This window comes from Narcine bancroftii, chromosome 2 (genome assembly GCF_036971445.1).
Source record: "Narcine bancroftii isolate sNarBan1 chromosome 2, sNarBan1.hap1, whole genome shotgun sequence".
NCBI lineage: Eukaryota > Metazoa > Chordata > Chondrichthyes > Torpediniformes > Narcinidae > Narcine > Narcine bancroftii.
The window spans coordinates 199,634,962-199,655,651 of NC_091470.1; the positions used below are offsets into that span (position 1 = coordinate 199,634,962).

At 48.0% G+C, this 20,690-nt stretch overlaps 1 protein-coding gene across 1 annotated transcript in view; it reads left to right on the forward strand.

Moving 5' to 3' along the window:
* Positions 1-20,410, forward strand: part of LOC138754966 (RNA-binding protein FXR1-like) — a 125,282-nt gene extending 104,872 nt beyond the window's left edge. Inside the window, exons 12-17 of the mRNA XM_069920057.1 lie at positions 2,758-2,938; positions 5,477-5,692; positions 9,839-10,039; positions 14,488-14,586; positions 16,490-16,599; positions 18,570-20,410. Of these exons, the coding sequence (XP_069776158.1) occupies positions 2,758-2,938; positions 5,477-5,692; positions 9,839-10,039; positions 14,488-14,586; positions 16,490-16,599; positions 18,570-18,722 (960 nt within the window). The 3' untranslated portion in view covers positions 18,723-20,410. The remainder of the gene's footprint in view (positions 1-2,757; positions 2,939-5,476; positions 5,693-9,838; positions 10,040-14,487; positions 14,587-16,489; positions 16,600-18,569) is intronic.
* Positions 20,411-20,690: the final 280 nt, after the last annotated feature.

Genomic DNA, 20,690 nt, shown 5'->3' on the forward strand with positions numbered 1-20,690 from the left:
ACTGCAATGCACTAACCGTACCATCCATAACTGACCATGCCGCCCATAACAATATCCATATCCTTTCATTTCCAATAAGTAGAAATTCTGCCTGGCCTGCAGGGCACAGAATCTCCAACAGTAGGACCATGCTGGGAGTTCCATAAGGATGGCTGTGATCCAGTATGCAACTCTTTCCCCACCTACCCATCTGTAGGGCGGAGAAATACGAGCAATGAATGCTGTCCTGACCAGCAATATGGGTGCCTGGGGACTGTGCACTGGAGAGAGCTGCCTCCATAGGACCATGCACAATGAGAGGTGGTTACGAGGCTCAGTCCATTGTAAATTAGAAGCATCACTGGAAGATCTGTGGAATTGCATGTCGACACATCAGGTGGTATATCCCTTGGGTGATCGGGTGTCTTCCAAGATTTCTTGCCTCCAATACCTGACTTAGTTCTCCTGGTAACCTTGACCTTTCTCTGGAGGACGTTGGTTGCAATGAAACTGCAATAGTGACCCCTACAGCCCATCCCTTAAAACAGCAGCCTCTCCTCCTGATTGGTAACGTAAATGAGTTTCATGTCATGTTCATAGGCCCTGAAATTTTTTTTAAACTACAATAGTATACATGAAATTATCTCAGTGCGGCAAGAGATGATAAATATATTCAGTTTATATTCAAATAATATTCAATCGGGGTTCGAATCCTGTTGTCTATATGTTCTCCCTGTGTCTGCATGGCTTTTCCCGGGGGGACTCCAGTTCCCTCCCACCGCTCAAAGTGCACTGGAGTTGTAGGTCAATCGGATGTAATTGGGCAGCACTGGCCTATGAGCCAATTACCATGCCATATGTCTAAAAAAATATTTAAAAAAAAAAAAAAAAATGGCATTTCAAGAGGGCAAACAGGGCTTTTGAGGTACCGTAGCTTATTATTAATGTAGAACAGGGAGGTTCAAGAGCCTGAGAGCTGTTGGTTTTTTTTAAAATCTGTTCTTGAACCAGAGGTGCTGAGCTTCAACCTTTGGTAACTTGCGGAAAGTAGCAGTGCACAGAGGTTGCGACCAGGGTGAAGGGGTATCGTGGTACCTCCCACTCTTTCCTCAGTCGAATAGCATGGCCCAGAGAGTTCCAGTGCTAATGAATGACTGCGCAGGACTACAGTCGACCTATGCTTCAATCCAAAATTTGCAACCACTTGACCAGAACAGTGTAGATTTCTTTTGACTCTGACTCTCTCTCCCCTCCGTCTCCTTTCACAGAGCCATAATTAATTCTCACGTTATATCCAATTAACACTTGTTGTCTGTTCTCCTCCCCCTCCCATTCTTCTCCTTTCCCCAGTCTTTAGCCGCTTTTGGGTCGACAGGAGCTGGCATTCGCTCCGAGGCGCCTCTCTTGCAGCCGGCCCTTTCAGATGCCAGAACAGCGCCTTCAGTGCTGCTATCTGAACGTCGATTTGAACACTCCTGCAGGCACATTCTCGGAGTGATTGCACCTGAAAGTGGCTTTTAATTCAGAGCCTGTCTTTTTTTAAATTCATACCTTGAAGAATGGCCCAGGCCTGAAATACCCATTATATACCTTTGCCTTTTATGAACGCTGCGAGACCAGCTGAGCTCCTCCAATATTTCTGGGTTTTACAACAATCACAGCGTCTGCAGACTTTCCTGCTTCACTCTCGATCATAAAACTACTCAGTCGGAAAGTCTCTGCTACCATTTGAAAGACAGCAGGAGGAAGTGTTTGTCTCTTGCTTTGTAATCTATGAACGTCTGCTAATTGTGAGCACCCAGTGGATTGACCACGGCAGCGAACCAGAGGGGACTCAGCGGCTGAAGGACCCACGCTGGGCTGCGGGCTACTGAAGACGGGCTCGTGGGTATCGGAACCAAGATTCAAGAGGGTGCTGCGGGCAAGAAGGGCTCCCAAAGGGCCTCTGACTCTGCTCTTCCTGATCATGTCGGAAGGTTTGGATCTGGATTTCTGGATGGGAGCCTGTGAAGCTGCAGAAATACTGGAGGCGAATCCATGGGCACTCAGTGTCTTGCTTCTGCTACCATTGTGGGGGTAGGAGGGGGAGAAAAGTACAGGAGCCTAAAGACAAGCACTTAGCAGCACAAAAGCAGCTTCTTCCCCTCCGCCATCAGATTCATGAATGATCAGTGCCTTTTCATGTAATTTTTAAATTTACTGTTGTATGGTGGTTTATAGAATGTTTTCCCTGTGATGCTGCCACAAAACAATGAATTTCATGACTTGCTCATGACAAATTCTGATTCTGAAGGGATTCTCTTTTGCTTCTCTTTCTCTTATTTTTATGGGTGCCTGGCAGTGCTCACGGTGACTCTGTTTGTCGTACGACTGACAAAAGTTGGAAGTATATCATGTATATTACATTTGTTTTGTATTATTACAAAAGAGGGAACCTTTGAGGAAGCACAGTGGACCACAATGCCGAGGTAAACCATGGGTGAAGGGCGGGCTGTTGATCCGCGCTATTGCGGCAAACAGAGCGAAGTTGCTCATGATCTCCCAGTCTGTGCCCAGTCTCTGATGCACAGGAGGTCACTACGGAAAATCCCTTGATAGCGATGAGATGAGTAAATTCTGGGTTGCCCTGTCTCCCAGGGACGATACCTGGTTGCTGTTGTATCAAAGTGACACATCTTGTGTCCAGGAAAGGGGACAAATTGTGGGGCAGTGAGTTAGTTACTTTAACATTCTCTCTCTTCTTTTCTCTCCCCCCACCCACCATCAACCAAAAACCAGGAGGTTGAGCAGCTGCGGTTGGAGAGACTACAGATTGACGAGCAGCTCCGACAGATTGGTGTGGGGTACCGGCCCCTGTCGAGCCGTGGGGACAAGGAGCGGGGCTACGCCACAGATGACAGCACGGCCTCCTCCATGCACAGCTCCCGGTCCTACAGTGGCCGGGGACGCGTGCGGCGAGGTTAGTCGTCAGCCAGTCTCTTGTCCCAATGTGGAACTCTCTACAATTTCAGCTTGGAAATTGTTTACCACCGTTATTCCTGCCGTTTCAGTACAGGTCGAGTACCCTTTATCGGAAATGAACGGGATCAGAAGTGTTTTGGATTTTGGATTATTTTCCAGAGTTGGAACACCATTTTTAAAAATGCACTAATTCATTCAGGCTTAAAGATACATGTATTCACATTACAACACATTTGCATATGCACAAATTCACTGAAGTTGACATGTATTGAAAAATCTACACATTAATATCTGCTGTGTCCTGTTCTCTGATGGGGATTTCTGAACTCTATTATGTATTTATTACCTTATGGGACCACGGACAAAAAATGTTTCTAATTTTGGATTATTTCGGATTTCAAGTATTCAAAGAAGGAGTACTCCAACCTGTATTGTTCCCATTCAGATCCTGGAGTTAACCACCCACCCCCTTCTCCAACACCTCCTTCACCTCTGAGATGTAGTTTTGAGCTGTGCCCATGTCACATTAGTTAATACACAAAAATGCTGGAGAAACTCAGCCTCCAGAAAGATATACAGTATAACCAATGTTTCAGGCCTGTGCCCTTCTGACAGGCTGGCTATATATCTTTGCCTCCTCTAGACGATATGGGACCAGCTGAATTTCTCCAGCACTTTGGTTTATTTCTGACAATCCCAGCATCTGCAGACTTTCTTGTTTCACTCTACTGTCTTGGTTTGACGGTGATGCGCATGAAGGTGTATCACTTTGATCCTATATAGAAACTGCTTGGACACATGAGTACAGGGTGTGCACAACCCCCATAGAACCGACCTCGGCTGCAACTGCTTGCTCACTGAGTCTACAGGAACCATAGGAACAGAAGTAAGCTATTCAGCCCATCAACTCTGCCCTGCTGTTTAATCATGAGCTGATCCATTTTCCCACTGCCTGGTCTTCTCCCTACAACCTTTGATGCCCTGGCTAATCAACAACCTATCAATCTCTCCCTTAAATACACCCAATGACCCGGCCTCCACAACATCTTTTAGCAACAAATTCCACAGATTTAACACCCTCTTGTTGGGCCCTCTTGTCCTGGACTCACCCACGAGGGGAAATGACCTTTCTACATCCACATCTTTCAACATTCAAAATGTTTCCATGAAATTCCCCCCTCCCCCCGATTATCCTAAATTCCAACAAGTACAGGCCACTGGAAGGGAAGGAGATGTGGAAGGTCTGAATTCCATCAGTCCACAATCGAACTTTGGTTGAGGAAGGCTCAGATAAAATCAAACCAAGGTCTTCCAGTCAGCATGAGTACTTGTAATGTTTTCCAGATCCCAATTACAGCAACCTCGAACAGAACAAGAAAGTTTGCAGAAGGTGAGATTGCGGTAAATGCACAAAAGTGGTGCAGGTCCCTCAGCACCCATCAGGGGCAAAAATATACGAGCCAAAAGGAGGCAGGTGCCTGTATAAAAAGGAGGGTGGAGGTGAGAAATGGGCAGGAGCAGAGACCAAGAGACTACAGGTCAATTTTTACATATATAAAAAAAAATTAAATTTAGACATCCAGCATGGCCTTCTGTCCCATAAGCCCGTGCTGCCCAATTAACCTACAAGCTCTGTATGTTTTGAATGGTCAGAGGAAACCCATACAGACACAGGGAGAACATGCAAACTCCTTAGTGCGGGATTCAAGCCTTATTACAGCGTTGCACTAACTGCCACCATGGATAGAGGAAGGCAGGAAAGTGAGTATGGCTGAAAATTGATGTGGGGGTTGGGGGGAAGCTCTGAGAATGCAGATCTGGAAAGGGAGAGAGACAGGGTGGGGGTGCTAACGGAAACTGGAGGTCGATGCTAATGCCATTTTGTTTGAGGGTGCCCAGTGGGAATATGTTGTTCCTCCAGCTTCCAGGTAGTCTCAGTTGGACAGACCGGTTGGAATGGGGCAGGGAATTGAAATGGGTAGCCACTGGGAGATCCGTGCTATTGCGGCAAACAGCGAAGGTGCTCATGATCTCCCAGTCTGTGCCCAGTCTCTGGTGCACAGGAGGCCACTAAGGAAACTCCAGATGCAGTAGATGATCCCTGCAGATTCATTAGTGAAGTGACAAAGGGTTTAGGCTCAAAAACCTGGTTGTATATCTTTGCCTCCTGTGGACGCTGTGAGACCTGCTGAGTTTCTCCAGCATTTTTGCATATTTACTTCAACAACTTTGAACATTACAGTCACACTGGTAGTCAGCACATCATTGTTGTGGATCAGGGAGTGATCTGCCCTGGTCTGTACTGCCCAACCCTACTGGAGGCCAGAGCATCTGACTGAATCCCTCGTGGAGTTGGACATGGGGAGCCAATTTTGCAGATTTCTCCTTGGTCCTGTGGCTGTACTCGGCCCTTCATCTTGTGCCCCTATCCAACCAGGTGTGGTGGGTCAGGCATGGTGTTAATCCCTCACTCCAACGCCCACCCAAGCCTCTTTCTCAACTGGTCCAATTTTAATGCCCGTTTTCCTCGCCACAGACAACAACTCGGACTTCTCCAATGCTTCTGAGACGGAATCGGAGCGCCGGGATGAACCAAACGATTGGCCGCTGGGCCAGGCCGAGGAGGAGCGGGAACGCCGGCAGGGCTCGGACACCAACCGCAGGCGGTCTGCCGGAGGGCGCGGGCGTGGGGGTGGCCCCAATGCCAGAGGGCGTGGCGCAGGACGAGGTGGAACTGCATCAATCAGCGCAGGTAACTCCTGGTTCTCGTGTCTCAACCCGAGCACAAGGTCAATGTTTAACAGATGAGATGGGATTCCATCACAAGGACCTGATGGGGCTTGTCCTTGTTCTAGTGCAATACATTGCTCAAAGGCTATTCTGCAATAGGAACAGAATTAGGCCATTCAGCCCATTGAGTCTTCTCTGTCATTCAAATTATTTATCCTCTGTCCCATTATTCTGACATTTTTTAATCGAACTGTTTGAAATCTGTGACCTGGTTTTCTGGGGCTTCCAATGAGGGCATATGCTCCATGTCCCGGTTTTCCGGGACTGGTTTTATACTCAACCAAGTACTGTACTTCATTACTGTAAAGGTTTACCCGTGAACCTGGGCTGGAGTTTATATGATGAAAGGTTATAAATGACCGGAGATCAAAAGGTTAAATTTAGATGTACAGCACGGAAACAGGCCCTTCCAGCCCATGAGCCCATGCCACCCAATTAACCTACAACTCCCGCAAGGGAAGGTGCCAGAGGATTGGAGAACGGCAAATGTATCTCCTTGTTTAAAAAAGTAATAGGGAGAATCCTGGGAATTATAAAGCAGTGAGTCTTCCATCAGGGGTGTGCAAACTGTTGGAGAGGATTCTTAAGGATAGGATCTATAGGCATTTGGAGAAGTCCAGTCAACTCAAGCATAATCAACATGGCTTTGAGAAGGGAAGGTTGTGCCTCACGAGCCTAATTGAGTTTTTTAAGGAGGTAACAAAAGAAATTGATGAGGGTCGGGCAGTAGATGTGGTTGACGTGGATTTTAGCAAGGCATTTGACAAGGTCCCCCATGAGAGACTCATTCAGAAAGTCATGATGGAACCTTGACTATGTGGCTAAAAAATTGGCTTGCAGGTAAAAAGCAGAGAGTAGTAGTGGAAGGAAAGTATTCTGCCTGGAGGTCAGTGATGAGTGGAGGGGCCACAGGGATCTGTTCTGGGACCCCCTGCTCTTTGTGATTTTTATAAATGACCTGGATGAAGAGGAGGAAGGATGGATCTGTAAGTTTGCGGATGACACAAAGGTGGGGGAGTTGTGGATGGAGCTGCAGGTTGTCGTAGGTTACAAGAGGATGTAGACGGGACGCAGAGTTGGGTGGAGAAGTGGCAGATGGCGTTCAATCCGGATAAGTGTGAGGTGATGCATTTTGGAAGGACAAGTCAGAAGGCTGAGTACAGGGTTAATGGTCGGTTACTTAAGAGTGTGGATGAACAGAAGGACCTTGGGGTCCAAATCCATACATCCCTCCAGCTCGCCACACATGTTGATAGGACAGTTAAGAAGGCCTATGGGATACTGGGCTTCATTAATAGGGAGATTGAGTTCAGGAGTAGCGAGGTTATGTTGCAACTCAACAAATCTCTGATGAGATCTCACCGAGTATTGTGTTCAGTTCTGGTCACCTCATTACAGGAAGGATGTGGAAGCTATGGAGAGGGGGCAGAGGAGATTCACCAGGATATTGGTTGGTTTGGGAAACAAGTCTTATGAGGCAAGGTGCTGGGACTTTTCTCTTTGGAACGTAGAAGGGTGAGAGGAGACTTAATGGAGGGCTACAAGATTATGAGAGGCATAAACAGAATGAAAAGCCAGCACCTTTTTCCTAGGCCAGGAATATCAAACACTAGAGGATATCTGTACAAAGTGAAGGGAGGGAAGTTTGGGGTAGGTTTTTTACGAAGAGAGTTGTGGGGGCCTGGAATGCCTTGCCATGGGTGGTGGTGGAGCCTGGAACATTAGGGGCATTGAAGAGACTCTTGCACAGATACAAGGATGGAAGAAAAATAGAGGGTTACGGGGAGGGAGGGTTTAGTATATTTTTAAGGAACATATGGGTTAGCAGAACATTGAGGGTTGAAGTGCCTGTACTGTAATGTTCTATGCTCTAAGATTTGAAGGGTGGGAGGAAACCCACGCAGTCATGGGGAGAACATACAAACTCCTTACAGACAGCACTGGATTCGAACCTAGGACTCTGGCATTATAACAGCATTGTGCTCACCGAGAACTGATCTTCTCTCCACAACCTCGCTCGTCAAGAGCCACTTTAAATCTACCCAATCACTTGACAGCCACGCCAGTCTGTGACAACGAGTTCCACAGATTCACCCCACCCAGCTGAAGAAACGTCTCATCTCTGTTTTAAAGGGAAGTCCTTTTATTCTGAGGCTGTGCCCTCTGCTCCGAGACTCTCCCACTGCTTGGAACGCCTCCCCATCCACCATCCAGCTCTTCTCCTGAGACAACAAACTGAGATGCACAGGAGCAGATTGGACCGGTTGGTGCATGGATAGGTCAGGGTTAGAGAGGTGACCGAATGGGACGAGCTCTAGCGAACAACTGAATTGGCGTTGACGAATTGGGCTGTTTCCATGCTTTCTCGGTCTGACCCAAGTCCAAGTTGCCCAAGGGGGTCTTTGAGTTGGATTTAGGAAGAGGGGGTACCACAGTCTAGATGCTGGTATTTCCATTCAATGAGAGCAATAGGGTGCTGGCCAGACATGAAGCTGGGGGCCTGTGCTAGCCTTTTCATCTAGCCTGGACCACAAAGCCTTGATTTCCAACACACCCCCCACTGCTGGGTTACCTCAAGTACTGTCCTTGCTGGTAAAACTGAACACTTTTTTCCAAAAGATTTTCTTCCTGAAAATAAATGATTGGGTATGATAAACAATGTCCAGCTGAACACAAAGATAATTTCAGATTTGCTGTATCACATAGGAAATTGGAAAATAATTAAAGTTGATTGAATCGAGCCGGTTTAATCACATCACGACGCTGACACGTTGCATTAGTTCAACCGACCTAAAAATGTTTTGCTGTTGATTTTCATTTGTACTCGGCATCTGATGCCTCTTGTGTCAGTGTCAACAATTGTCAGCAGCACTGATGGGTTCCAGTTGCCCTGGTACTGCTTTTCCATGGTCACAATGTCCTGTTGAACCTTTCACCACGTTCATCACCGACGGCACCGAGATCAGCAGGGGCAGCGTCCAAAGGCGAAGGTAGAAAGTGAATTTTCAGCGACACGCTGCACTTCATGGATTAGTCTGCTTGAAGTAGACTTAAAATACGACAGGAAATCCCAAAAATAGGTTCTATAGTCATGCATAGCTTAACGTCGCTCCACCATACGTTCTGTGAAATGGGATGCTATGCAATTTGGACATTGTACGAATACCATATTATTCGGTTACGTCCGATCGGAAAACAGGGCGTAGTGGATGTAACCAGATAATTGCTTTGCTCCGATTAAACCATTAACTCAGTGATTTCAATTTGCAAAGTAAAATTATGCGCACTATAAATACAGATATAGGCAATAGATAATCTATTACAGGTACATAATCTTTAATCCAAAATTCTGAAAGCTGAAACCACTGAAAACAGAACATTTTTTCCATGGATGTCATCTGCAAACCAAAGCTTGAATTTGACGCCAAACCTGACCCAACGTGACCCACCCCATCTAACGCCAAGTCTCAGTGCTAGTAATTGTATGATCTATTTTGTTTTCATTTACCACCCCTACAGTCCAGCACGGCTACCACCACCACCACCACGGACCCCCTCCCAACCATTTCAGTGCTGCTGCAACACCTCCCCCCCCCACCCAAAAACGAAACCCAGTCCAGAGACCCTTTTAGTCATGGGCATATCGGCACTAAATAGCACCCATGGCAGGAGTGGCCAATGTGTCAAAATGGCAACAAGGAGGTCTCATGAGACCTGGCCTTGGTGGCAGCCATGTTGTGTTTGGCATAGTATAATTGAGAGTGAACACGAGGAAGGAGGACTGAGCGTCCCTTGTATGTCCACCTCAATTACTTAACGTACCGCCGTTATTATTCTATAATCCAAAAAATTCCAAAAAGTGTCTGACTCCAAGGGTTTCAGATAAAAGATTATGTACCTTATAACCTTATGCAACCACTATGTATATGCAATCAGATGTTGCCCGAACAGACGTTATGCGGCCCATGACTAATTAAAAACAGTACATGATAGGAACATTTTAAGGTGTATTTGTGACCGGCTGCCCAAAATTTATTAAATACATCCCAAAGTGTTCAGGAAGAAAAGTCTTCATTGTCCATTGTAATTAATTGTTTGCACACTCCAGTACTCAAAGACCCAGACAGCAACCCCTACAGCCTGCTGGAGAATGCAGAGACGGATCAGACGGGAGACACTGATGCCAGCGAATCTCACACCAACACGAGCCGGCGGCGCAGGTCCCGCAGACGGCGCACTGACGATGACGCCACCATGATGGATGGGGTGGTGGAGTCTGACAGCGCCTCCATCAACGAGAATGGAGTGGGTAGGTGATGGGTGACCCATGTGGAGTGGGGGGGGGGGGGATGCTATTCAGTGAGCTCAGATGTCGAAGGAAGTGTGCCTGCTGTGGTGGTCTTGGAAATCCTGGCCCTAGGAAATCTTCCAAAGCTCTCTTCCTGAAAATGCGGCCAAATCATCCACAGATATTTCAAATGGAGTGGAAGGGGTCCTCAATGATTTTGCGAGCGCTCTTCAGACAATGATCATGTTAGATCACGTTGATGGTGGCAGGTGGGTGAAGGGAGTCTCCAGTGATCCTCTCTGCCACTCTTGCGGTCCTGTGGATTGAGCTCCGATCCATTTCTCTGCAGCAACCATACCCGTACTGTGATGCAGCCCCGGCCAGGACGCTCTCGATAGAGATCCTGTAGAAGGTTGACATAATGGTGGCCAGTAGCCTTGACCACTTCAGTCTTCTCAGGAAGTGCAGTGGCTGTTATGCCTTCCTGACAAGTGAGGAGATATTGAGTGTCTGCAATAGGTCACTAATTAAATGAAATCCAAGAAACTTGGTGCTCTCCACTCTCTCTACTACAGAGTTGTGTCGTGGAGTGTGGTTGTTCCTGAAGTCCACGATCATCTCCTTCATCTTGTCCACGTTGAGACTCGGGTTCTTACTTTCACGAGTTCATCCACCCCTTCTCTGTAGGGCAACTCATCGCTGTTGCTGATGAGGCCGATGACCGTGGTGTCATCTGCAAACTTGATGCTCTTGTTGGAGCTGGATCTGGTGATGCATTCGTGGGTCAGTAGTGTGAACAGAGGCGGGCTGAGCACACAGCATCGATGTGCGCCAGTGCTCAGTGTGACAATGCTCGACCCGGACAGACTGGTCTTTACATTAGGAAGTCCAGAGTCCAGTTACAAAGAGGACTGTTGAGTCCCAGTGAGGGCAGCTTCTCCACCAGCCTCCGGGGATTAATCTTATTAAAAGCTAAGCTGGTCAATGAACATCAGCCTGGCATATGAGGCATCGTTCTCCAGTTGGGTCAGGTCGGAGTGAAGGGACAAGGCTATAGCATCGTCTGTGCTGGTATACTTTCCATATACCAGCAGGGGTGTCACTGCTTTAAAATGCCCCCGATAGAGATGTTGATGGCACTGTAAAAGTACAAAGGAATACTTTGCGTCTGTCTTCAAAGTCATAGAGGTTGAGGTCTTCCCCTTCTGAGGAAGCAGCCCATCCTCTCCCAGGGCAACCTCTCCATTCTATGAAACCAGTTGAACTGCAGGGACTGGAATCTTGGGCAACTGAGTTGCTGGAGGGTCTCAGCATCTCGGGAGAAATGGTTGGCCAGCTTTCTGAATTTGTGTAACATTGCAAGTCTGCTGACGCAGTGTTTGAAGTAAAAGTAAAACGTTGGAGAAATTCATGGCAAACTTTAAATAACAAAAGATAAAGGCTTGAACCCAAAACGTTGTTTATGTATCTTTTATCTTTGCTCTATCAAAGGTACTATTTGACCTGATGAGTTTCTCCAGCATTGTGTTTTCCAGGCACCCTGAGTCGAAGGTAGGAAGGGGAGTTAGCTATATCTGGCCATCCATCCCATAGAATGATGTTGGTTCAGTCAGTCAGTTTGTGGGGTTTGATATGCGCGTCCTGTACAGGCCGATCCTTGACTGGCACTACTTGCCAGATACTTGGCAGGTGAGGCCTGGAGGGGCAGCAGAGGCAGAAGCTCTGTCGTGGTGCCTTTCCTCTGTTGCCTCTTTGAGTATACCAGTGGTTCAAAGGTTCCTTTTATTGTCAAATAATGATGCATTAAAAATGGAGCATGCATGATGTACTTCAACTTTTGTTTGCCAGAAGGCAAACTGAGTCACCATGAACATTGCCCGGCGCCCCCTAACAATAGAAGAAAGGGAATGGCATCAGAGCACTGAACATCTGTGGATTCACCTCCAACCACACAGACTCCAGTTCAAGCCTGGGCTCCAGATCCAAACCTCTGATACAATCAGGAAGCCCTCGTTGCCCTCAGCCCCTTCTCAAATCCCGATTACTGCTCCGCGAGAGCCCCACTCCAGCAGCTGGCAGCTTGAGTGAGTCCTTTGATTGCACGTATCCACCAGCCTGCGCTGCCTGGGTGGGTCCTTCGGCTACTGTTCTCCTTCGCTGGCCCACCACTGTGGTCACCATCCTGTGGGGTCTCCTCCACATCTGGGGACTGTTCTCTCGTTTCCTGGTGCTCTGCGCCAGCCCACTGTACCCCCAGAGTCGGCAATAGGTGGAAGAAGCTGGAGAGGGTATTGCTCGCAAACTGAGAGAAGTGGAGAGACCGCTGTGGGGGGGGGGGGGGGGTGGGGGGGGGGGGGGTTTAAGGCGTCAAAATAAATGACGACAAGGAGGTTTTGTGAGAGCGGGCCTCAGTGGCTGCCATGTTGTACTTGGCTTCAGCCTTTTTAATAACTTGAGAGCAAACGGGAGAAGAAGGAAAGGTGGATGGAGTGGAGAAGAAAGGTTTTGTTGGGGGGGGGAATAGGACTCTTGTCTAGGCGAATCAGGCCTCCTTCTACACTTAATTGTGCCACCCTCTACACCAGGGGACCTCAAATCTTTCTGACCTTCAACCCCCTTCATGGAGTCCTTGATCCCTCATTGACCCCCAGGCGTCAGAGTTCTTTCTATGTCGGGTAGGGTGATGCTGGGGTGGCTGCACTATCCAGAGGGGTGGGGGGGTGGGATGGGGTCCTCATCCTCCTGTTCACTCTCAACGTTATAGACGGCCGAAGCCAAGTGCAACATGGGGGGCCACCAAGGCTAGCTCTCACAAGAGGTTGGCCACCCCTACCACAGGCATGATTGTCCATAGATACGCCACTGCCTTCGACCCCAAAAGTTCAATTGACCCCCTTTCAACCCCAGCATTTATCGACCCCCTTGAATAGTCCCAGTGACCCCCAGGGGTCAATATCAATCACCTTAGAGACCCCTGCTCTACACTAACCCTGCCTCCGTCTAAGCACCACTTCTAATCATCCAATGCACCCCTTTTGGAACGTGCGCCACAGATTGGCTACTTTTGAGGGAACAGTAAGAACAGGAGAAGAGGTGGGAACAATGAAACCAGGCAGAGATGGGGAGTTACCTAAAGATAGAAAAATCGATGGTCATTGCTCAGGCTGTTGAATTCCATTCTGTGTCCCGATCTGGTGCATGAGTTCAGGAAGGCAAAGGCCAAAACTGCTCAGTGTACTCCCGTCTCTCTCCCAAATCTTCTCAACTACTTTAATAATTTTGCGGTAAAAATCAACATGACGCAAAAGTAATGCAATCCCTGCTTTGTCAACTTTAAGCTTGTCCATTGATGTTGGTTTTCAAAAGGGAGGTAAGGTACCAGCTGCTGAGTCCCACTTGTGAATGGATGGGCCTGTGGTAGAGCAATGGGCAGAGGATCAAAGTTCCTTTTGTTGTCATGTAATAATACATTTAAAATGTAATATGCATGATACACTTCAACTTTTGTCTACCACAAACCAAGCAAGAGTCATCAAGAGCATTGCCCAGTGCCCCTAACATTAGGGGAATGAGAAGCAAAAGAGAGTCCCTTCAGAGTCACTGAGTGTCCGCGGATTCTCCTACAGCTGCACGGACCCCTGCTTGATGTGTCGGCCACCCGAGCTCCAGATCCAGACCTCTGATACAATCAGGAAGCCTTTGGAAACCCCTACTTTCCCTCAGCACCCTCTTGAATCCTGGATCTGATAGTTCAGGAGGGAGTCAGGGGAACTCGACCCAGTCCTCCTCGAGGGCTCGGTAGTGGAGAGGGTCAAGAACTTCAAATTCCTGGGGGGGGGTCAACATCTCCAAGGATCTGTCCTGGAGCCTCCACGTTGATCCCATCATAAAAGTGGCTCACCAGCCACTACACTTGTGTCTGAAGAGATTCGGTACGTCACTGAAGACTCTTGTAATCTTCTACAGGTGGGCCGTGGAGAGTATTTGGGCTGGTTGCATCACTGCCGACTCTCAGGACAAGAATAATTCCAGAGGGGTGTTAACTCAGCTTGGAGCATCACGGGCACCAGACTTCACTCCATCGATGACATCTATATGAGGTGGTGTCTTAAGAAAGCAGCCTCTATCCTCGAGGATCCCCACCACCCAGGCCATGTCCTCTTCACTCTGTTACCATCGGGAAAAGGGTATAGGAGCCTGAAGACGAACACCCAGCGGCACAAAAATAGATTCTTTCCCACTGCTGTCAGTTTCCAAAATAATTCCTGATGGTGGGGGGGGGGTATGCACTCCTGTTCCTGCGCTGGTCTGCTGTTCTCCTGAGGCCTGCAATCCCTCGTGATGCGGTGCTCAGCAAAAGCACCACCATCTTGGGCACAGACCCCAAATTTGAAAGATTTTTTAAAAATATCGGCTCTAACACTGCTTTTCCTCCCCACACACACCCCCCCCCCCCACCCAACCCCAAGATGAAATGGAGGGAAGACCCCCGAGACGTAACCGGAGCCGAAGACGCCGTAATCGTGGAAGTCGAGTGGATGGTTCGTTGAGCAGGGACAGGCAGCCAGGTAAGATGGCAGACTGAGTGACCAGGGAGGTATGAGCCCTTTCCGGTGGCATGTGATGGTACTCCCCCTTGTGAAAGTACAGATTCTATCACCAGTGTATAAATGTACATGTGTACAGATGGTAGTGTAGGATGACTGTGATTGGCTGAGAGTGTAGCCACACCTACTGACAGGTCTTAAAGGATTGCTCCTAGCCAGACCAGGTCATTCTGGACTGGTCGACCTACTTATGATATGCTCCAGTCTTTTAGTTAATAAAAGCCTTGGTTTTGATCAACAAGTCTTTGGTTCTTTTGACGCGGATTACACCCCATCCATGTGCCTATCCAAATTCTTCTTAAATGTTAAAACTGAATCCACATTAACCACTTCAGCTGGCAGCTCCCCACCACTCTGTGTGAAGAAGTTCCTCTTCACATTCCCCCAAAACCTTTCATCCTTAACCCATGTCCTCTGGTGAACCTCAGTGGAAGAAGCTGACCTACATTTAATCTGTTTATCCCCCTCATAATTTTAAATACCTCTATCAAATCTCCCCTAATTCTTCTACACTCTAGGGAATAAAGTTCAAATCTGTTTAACCTTTTCCTGAAAATTCCTGAAGTCCAGGCAACATCCTCATAAATCTTCTCTGCCCTCTTTCAATCTTCTTGTAGTTCGGTGACCAAAATTGAACACAATATTCCAAGTTTGGCCTCACCAATGTTTTATTCAACTTTACCATAACATCCCAACTCCTGGACTCAGTACTTTGAATTATGAAAGCCAATGTGTGCCGAAAGCTTTCTTTTCGACCCTATCCACCCGTGATGCCACTTTCACGGAATTATGTATCTGTAGTCCCAGATCCCTCTGTTCTTCTGTACTCCACAGTACTATGTTTGTTCTTCCAAATGCAACACCTCTGCATTAAACTGCATCTGCCATTCTGCAGCCCATTTTTCCAGCTGGTCCAGATCCCTCTGCGAGCTTTGAAAACTTTCCTCGCTGTCCACAACACCTCCAATCATCTGCCAACTTGCTGATCCAATTTACCACAGTATCATCCAGATCATTGATAAAGATGACAAACAACAGTGGTCCCAGCACCGATCCCTGAGGCCCACCACTAGTCACAGGCCTCCAGTCTGAGAATCAATCATCCACCACCACTCTCTGGCTTCTCCCGTTTAGCCAATGTCGAATCCAGTTTACTACCTCACTATGAATATGGAGCGTCTGAACCTTCCTGGTCACCTCCCATGTGGGACCTATTGGATCTGCTCCCATCGTTCTTTCTTTTCTTTAAATTTAGACATACAGCGTGGTAACAGGCCCTTTCAGCCCACGAGCCTGTGCCGCCCAATTGACCTACAACACCTGTATCTTTTTTTTGTGAACAATAGAAGGAAACTGGAGGCCCTGGGGGAAACCCATGCAGACACGGGGAGAAAGTACAAATTCCTTACAGACAGCGCGGAATTCAAACCTGATCTCGATTGCTGGGCTGTAACAATGTTGTGCTAACCATGCCATCTTCAGGCAGTGAGATCTTGATCTCCCCCTGCCCCTGCAAACAACTTCCAGTGATTCTCATAAAGGCTACTTGATTTTAAGGATTCCCCACCCACCCTGTCACTGCTACATTTTGTGCGGCCTGGATAGCAGAGCGCCTAACGTAAATTATTACACCGCCAGTAACCCGAGTTTGAATCAGGCGCTGACTGTAAGGAATTTGTATGTTCTCCCTGGTCTGCCCTTCAAAACGTACGGGGGTTGGAGATTAATTGGGGTTTTTGGGGATATGGACTTGTTACCATGCTGTACTTGCAAAAGTTGTTAACTTGCTGCATCGTGCTTGATTGGGAGTGGTGGACCGGTGTAGTCTATCGCGGTACTGACCGACCCTCATTCATTACCTCAGTCACAGTGGCCGATTACATCTCCCGCGCCGAGTCTCAAAGCCGACAACGCATCACGCAGAAGGAGCGGTCTGAGAAGTCCCCGCAGCTGGAGCCAGACGAGAGGCAACCGGTAAGGTTTGGGTTGAGCTGCTTGTGACCCCGTCCCTCGGGGGGGTGGAGCCTTTCCTGGTGGCCAGAGAGTTGGTGCTTGGGTCATTGAATTGTAGAGCACATGAGACCAATGGCCCATCGAACTGAGTACTTCCACAGCCACTGTGTGTGGATAAATCTTCCCTGCCTCTGGACATGGTTGTCACCTCTGGTCCCAGCTCCAGATGTGCCCTTAAACAAGCATTGTGCATCCTTCAGCCAAGGCCCCGCTGCCCTGTTATTTCAAACGCACCCCCGCAGGACATTCTTGAGTGGTGAACTCTGCCTGGGTTAGAGTTTGGGTTGGGGAGAGCTTTGTGGTCAAATCCCAAGGGGCTGTGGCATTGGGACCAGCCATGGGATGAGACTGCTACTGCTGGGACCTGGGGCAAAAAACGAACAGCTGGAGAAAATCAACAGCTTGTGACCTGGTGCAGAACCTCCTCTGCAGATGCTGCTTGACCTGCTGAGTTACTCCTACCTGTCTGGTGTCGGAACCAGCCACTTGTCCATACAGTGATAGGGAGCCTGCTGTGTATTGGAACAAATTGTACAACTTGGCAAGAGGCCAACTTGGACATGCCAGTCGTCTGCCTGAGTTGGTCCAGTTTGCCTATTATTTTAGCCATATCCCTCTAAGCCGTGGGGCATCACAGTTAGCACCCCGCTGTTACAGCCCAGCGATCAGAGTTCGAATCCCACATTGTAAGGAATTTGTACGTTCTCCCTCACATCTCCATGAGTTTTTACCCGGGGGCTCTGGCTTCCTTCCAACCTTCAAAACATCCCGGAGGTTGTAGGTCAATTAGGTGTCATGGGCTGGAAGGGCCTGTTGCCCTGCTCTCTGTCTAAACCTTTCCTCTTCGTGCACAACTAAACGTATTGTCCCCACCTCCACCACTTCCTCTGACAGCTCGTTCTCCCACTCCTTGCGTGGGACAGGTTTTTAATTCTTTTCTCTCTCTCTTAAACCTGTGCCCTCTCGATTTAGACTTTCCTGCCCTGGGGAAAATTACCACCACCTTGTCTGTGCCCTTCGTGATTTTATAAGCCTCCTAGGTCAACCCTCCGCCTCCCTCGGGTAAAATGCCCCAGCTATCCAATCTCTTGGAACTCGAGCTCTCCATGTCTAATGAGGAGATGAAGAGATTAGATTTTTTTTGCAGTTTAAACATAGAACATTATAGCACAGTACAGTCCCTTCGGCCCACGATGTTGTGTTGACCCCCCCCAAACGAAACCCTCCCTTTCTCTTAACCCTCTATATTTCTTTCATCCATGTGCCTGTCTAAAAGTCTCTTAAATACCCCTAATACATTCCAGGCACCCACAACTCTCTGTATAATTTTTTTTTTAAAAACTTACCCCTAATGTCTCCTCTAAATCTCCCTCCCATCACTTTGTACAGATGCCCTCTGGTGTTTGCTACTCCCATCCAAGCCGTCCACCCTGTCTATGCCTCTCAGAATCTTGGAGACCTCTATTAAGTCTCCTCTCCTCCTTCTGTGCTCCAAAGAGAAAATCCCCAGCTCTGCCAGCCTTGCCTCATGACTTGTTTCTCGATCCAGCCAACATCCTGGTAAACCTCTGCACCCACTCTCCAAAGCTTCCAAATCCTTCCCGTAATGAGGTGACCAGAACATTTGAAAGAATGTGGTTTTTAGAAACCGAAGATCCTATGGAGAGATGTCTCCTACTCAGTGGGGTGAATCGCGAACAAAGGGATCTGGAAAGGGTTGGGGGAGAGGCCGTTTAGACATGGCTCATGCTGAGGGTTGGAAACGTCTGGTCGCTGAGAGGCAGGACGCCTCCAGAGGGTGGGTCTCCTTTCTTTTCCCCCCACCCCCATGGTGGCTTTGGGAAAAGCAACGGGGGGTGGGGGGGGGAAGAGAAAGAGAAGCTGGCCAGTCATTCACCACATGTTTGTCCTTGGACACCCCCCCAAATCAGGAACGAGCGGACCCGAGCGAGCCTGGCACGGTCACCAACGGCCCCATCGCTAGCCCGAGCGGCAGCACCACCAAGCCTCCAGGCAGCACCCAGGAGCATGAGCAAGCTGGTCCCACCATCAAGCAGCAGGCCGTGGTCAATGGTGTTTCGTAAAACACTGCAGCCTCCACCCGTGAATCTCAGTCCCGCTTGCATCATGTTTATTCAATAGTGCTTGTCAAAGCTTGCCAAAGATAGAAATTGAATACTACTTACTACTACCACCCGACTGGACACAGCACAGCCCTCCCCTTATCTCTGCACCGGACGGAGGTTCGAGGGGAGGTGTTCTGGCCTATATGTGTATCTGTTTTTTGAGATTTAATTAAAAAGTTCGAGGAAATTAAAAAAAAAACACAATTTAAAAAAAAAAACAAAAAAAAACCACATTTAAATAAAGATGTTGTGCCTTCTGACAGTGTAAAAAGAAAACTGGGATTTTGTTTTGCAACATTTCAATGGCAAAAGGTCAGTGACTGATATATTGGTTTGGTTCTAGAAGTTGAAGATGGATAGATCCGAACAAGTCAGGTAGAGAGAGTGCAGAAAAAGGGGTCAGCGACTTAAAAGCTGTTTAAAACAAAAAAAAACTTCATTTTGTTTAAAAGTAAAACACACACCTCGGAAATGAGTGTGCGACCATTTCTGGTGAGGAGACACTGTATAAATCGATGCGGTCTGTAATACTTGCACTGATTAGTCAATCAAACAAAAAAAGGAACGACAAATATAAGCTGGGGTGAAAATGAAAACACGGGGGGGGGGTGGAATAAAACTGAGTCAGGTCATTGCAGGTTAGAAATGCAGGAGAAACACTGGAGAGCACCGAGAGAGAGGAGGGTCCAGAGGGACGGAGATTGTCGGGAAGGTCAGAGGTTGGACAAAGCAGCTTCATTTAAAAGATTAATTTATTTTCACTGTACAGTATTTAAAAACCAAACTCTCCAAGACTTGCTGCTGTTTCCTTCACACTAACCTGAAGCCCAGCGTTCTACCGTCGGGGTGTATAATTCAGAAGAGCTGCAGCAGTTTTTGATACTGTTAACCCATTCTGCTGCAGCGGGGTAGATGGTGTGTGTGATCATGAGATGTGTAAGCAGCAAAAAATAAGAGAGCTCCTCATCTTCAAACGTGTTTTCTTTCCTTTCGATTACTTCATGGCCCTACCAGCGGAAGAGTGGAGGGCAGCGTCCAGGACGAGAGCCTCCGCCAAGCCCCCCCCCCCCCAGCACCTGCCCCCGGGTCAGAATTTCCCGGGAGAGCCTGGCTTGGGCTACGAGGGGGGGTGGTGGGGAAGGTTTTACCCTGGGGACGTTTGCCCGACGTGGTGCAGTGCCCAGCTGGTCTGGTGGGGGCAGGAGCTGGTGGCTGTCAGCTGCTCCCAGTCAGGGCAGCATCTGACTGACGTTGGAGGGGTGCCTTGCCTGCTCCCAGATCCCCACCCAAATGTCTGGGTGGCAAGGTTGGAACCAGAAATGAAGTAATTTTGTTTCTCCGTGTTAGTGAAGCTTTTAATTTTTTTCCCCCCCACTGTGCATCTTGGACAGTTTAAAGAATGTTTGAGCTGCATTAAAAGGTATTGGTTTGGATCAGTTTCATACACTCCTGATGATTTAGCTTCTCAACAAAGCTAACAAATTGGTTACCCGTCTCCAACTGTCTTGTGTATGAAAACCCAAACGGTTTGTCCTTTTAGTCCTTTTTCTATTTTTAATTTTTTTTGTCTCTTTTGGTTGATGTGCAATATGTTTTTTTTGTATGCAAGTAGTTCCAAAATAAAGTTTGATCTTCCATCTTCTAAATGGCTGAGGTTTCTTCCGTTCTCGTTCAGCGTGGGGATGGTTGCCTAGTTGAGAGCAGGGAGACGCAGGGGTTGACCACGGTCTGGGGCACCTTCGTGCGTGCCACCAGTCACATTTTGACCGCAGCCAGGTAGCGGTGACTAACTGCTCGGTTTGGAGATTTCACAGAACACTACAGTACAGTATTGGTCCTTGATGTGTGCTGACACATCTTCCTTCCAAAAGTACGAAACACTTCCTGCCTTGTAACCTTCGATTGTTCTCCATCTGTGTACCCGTC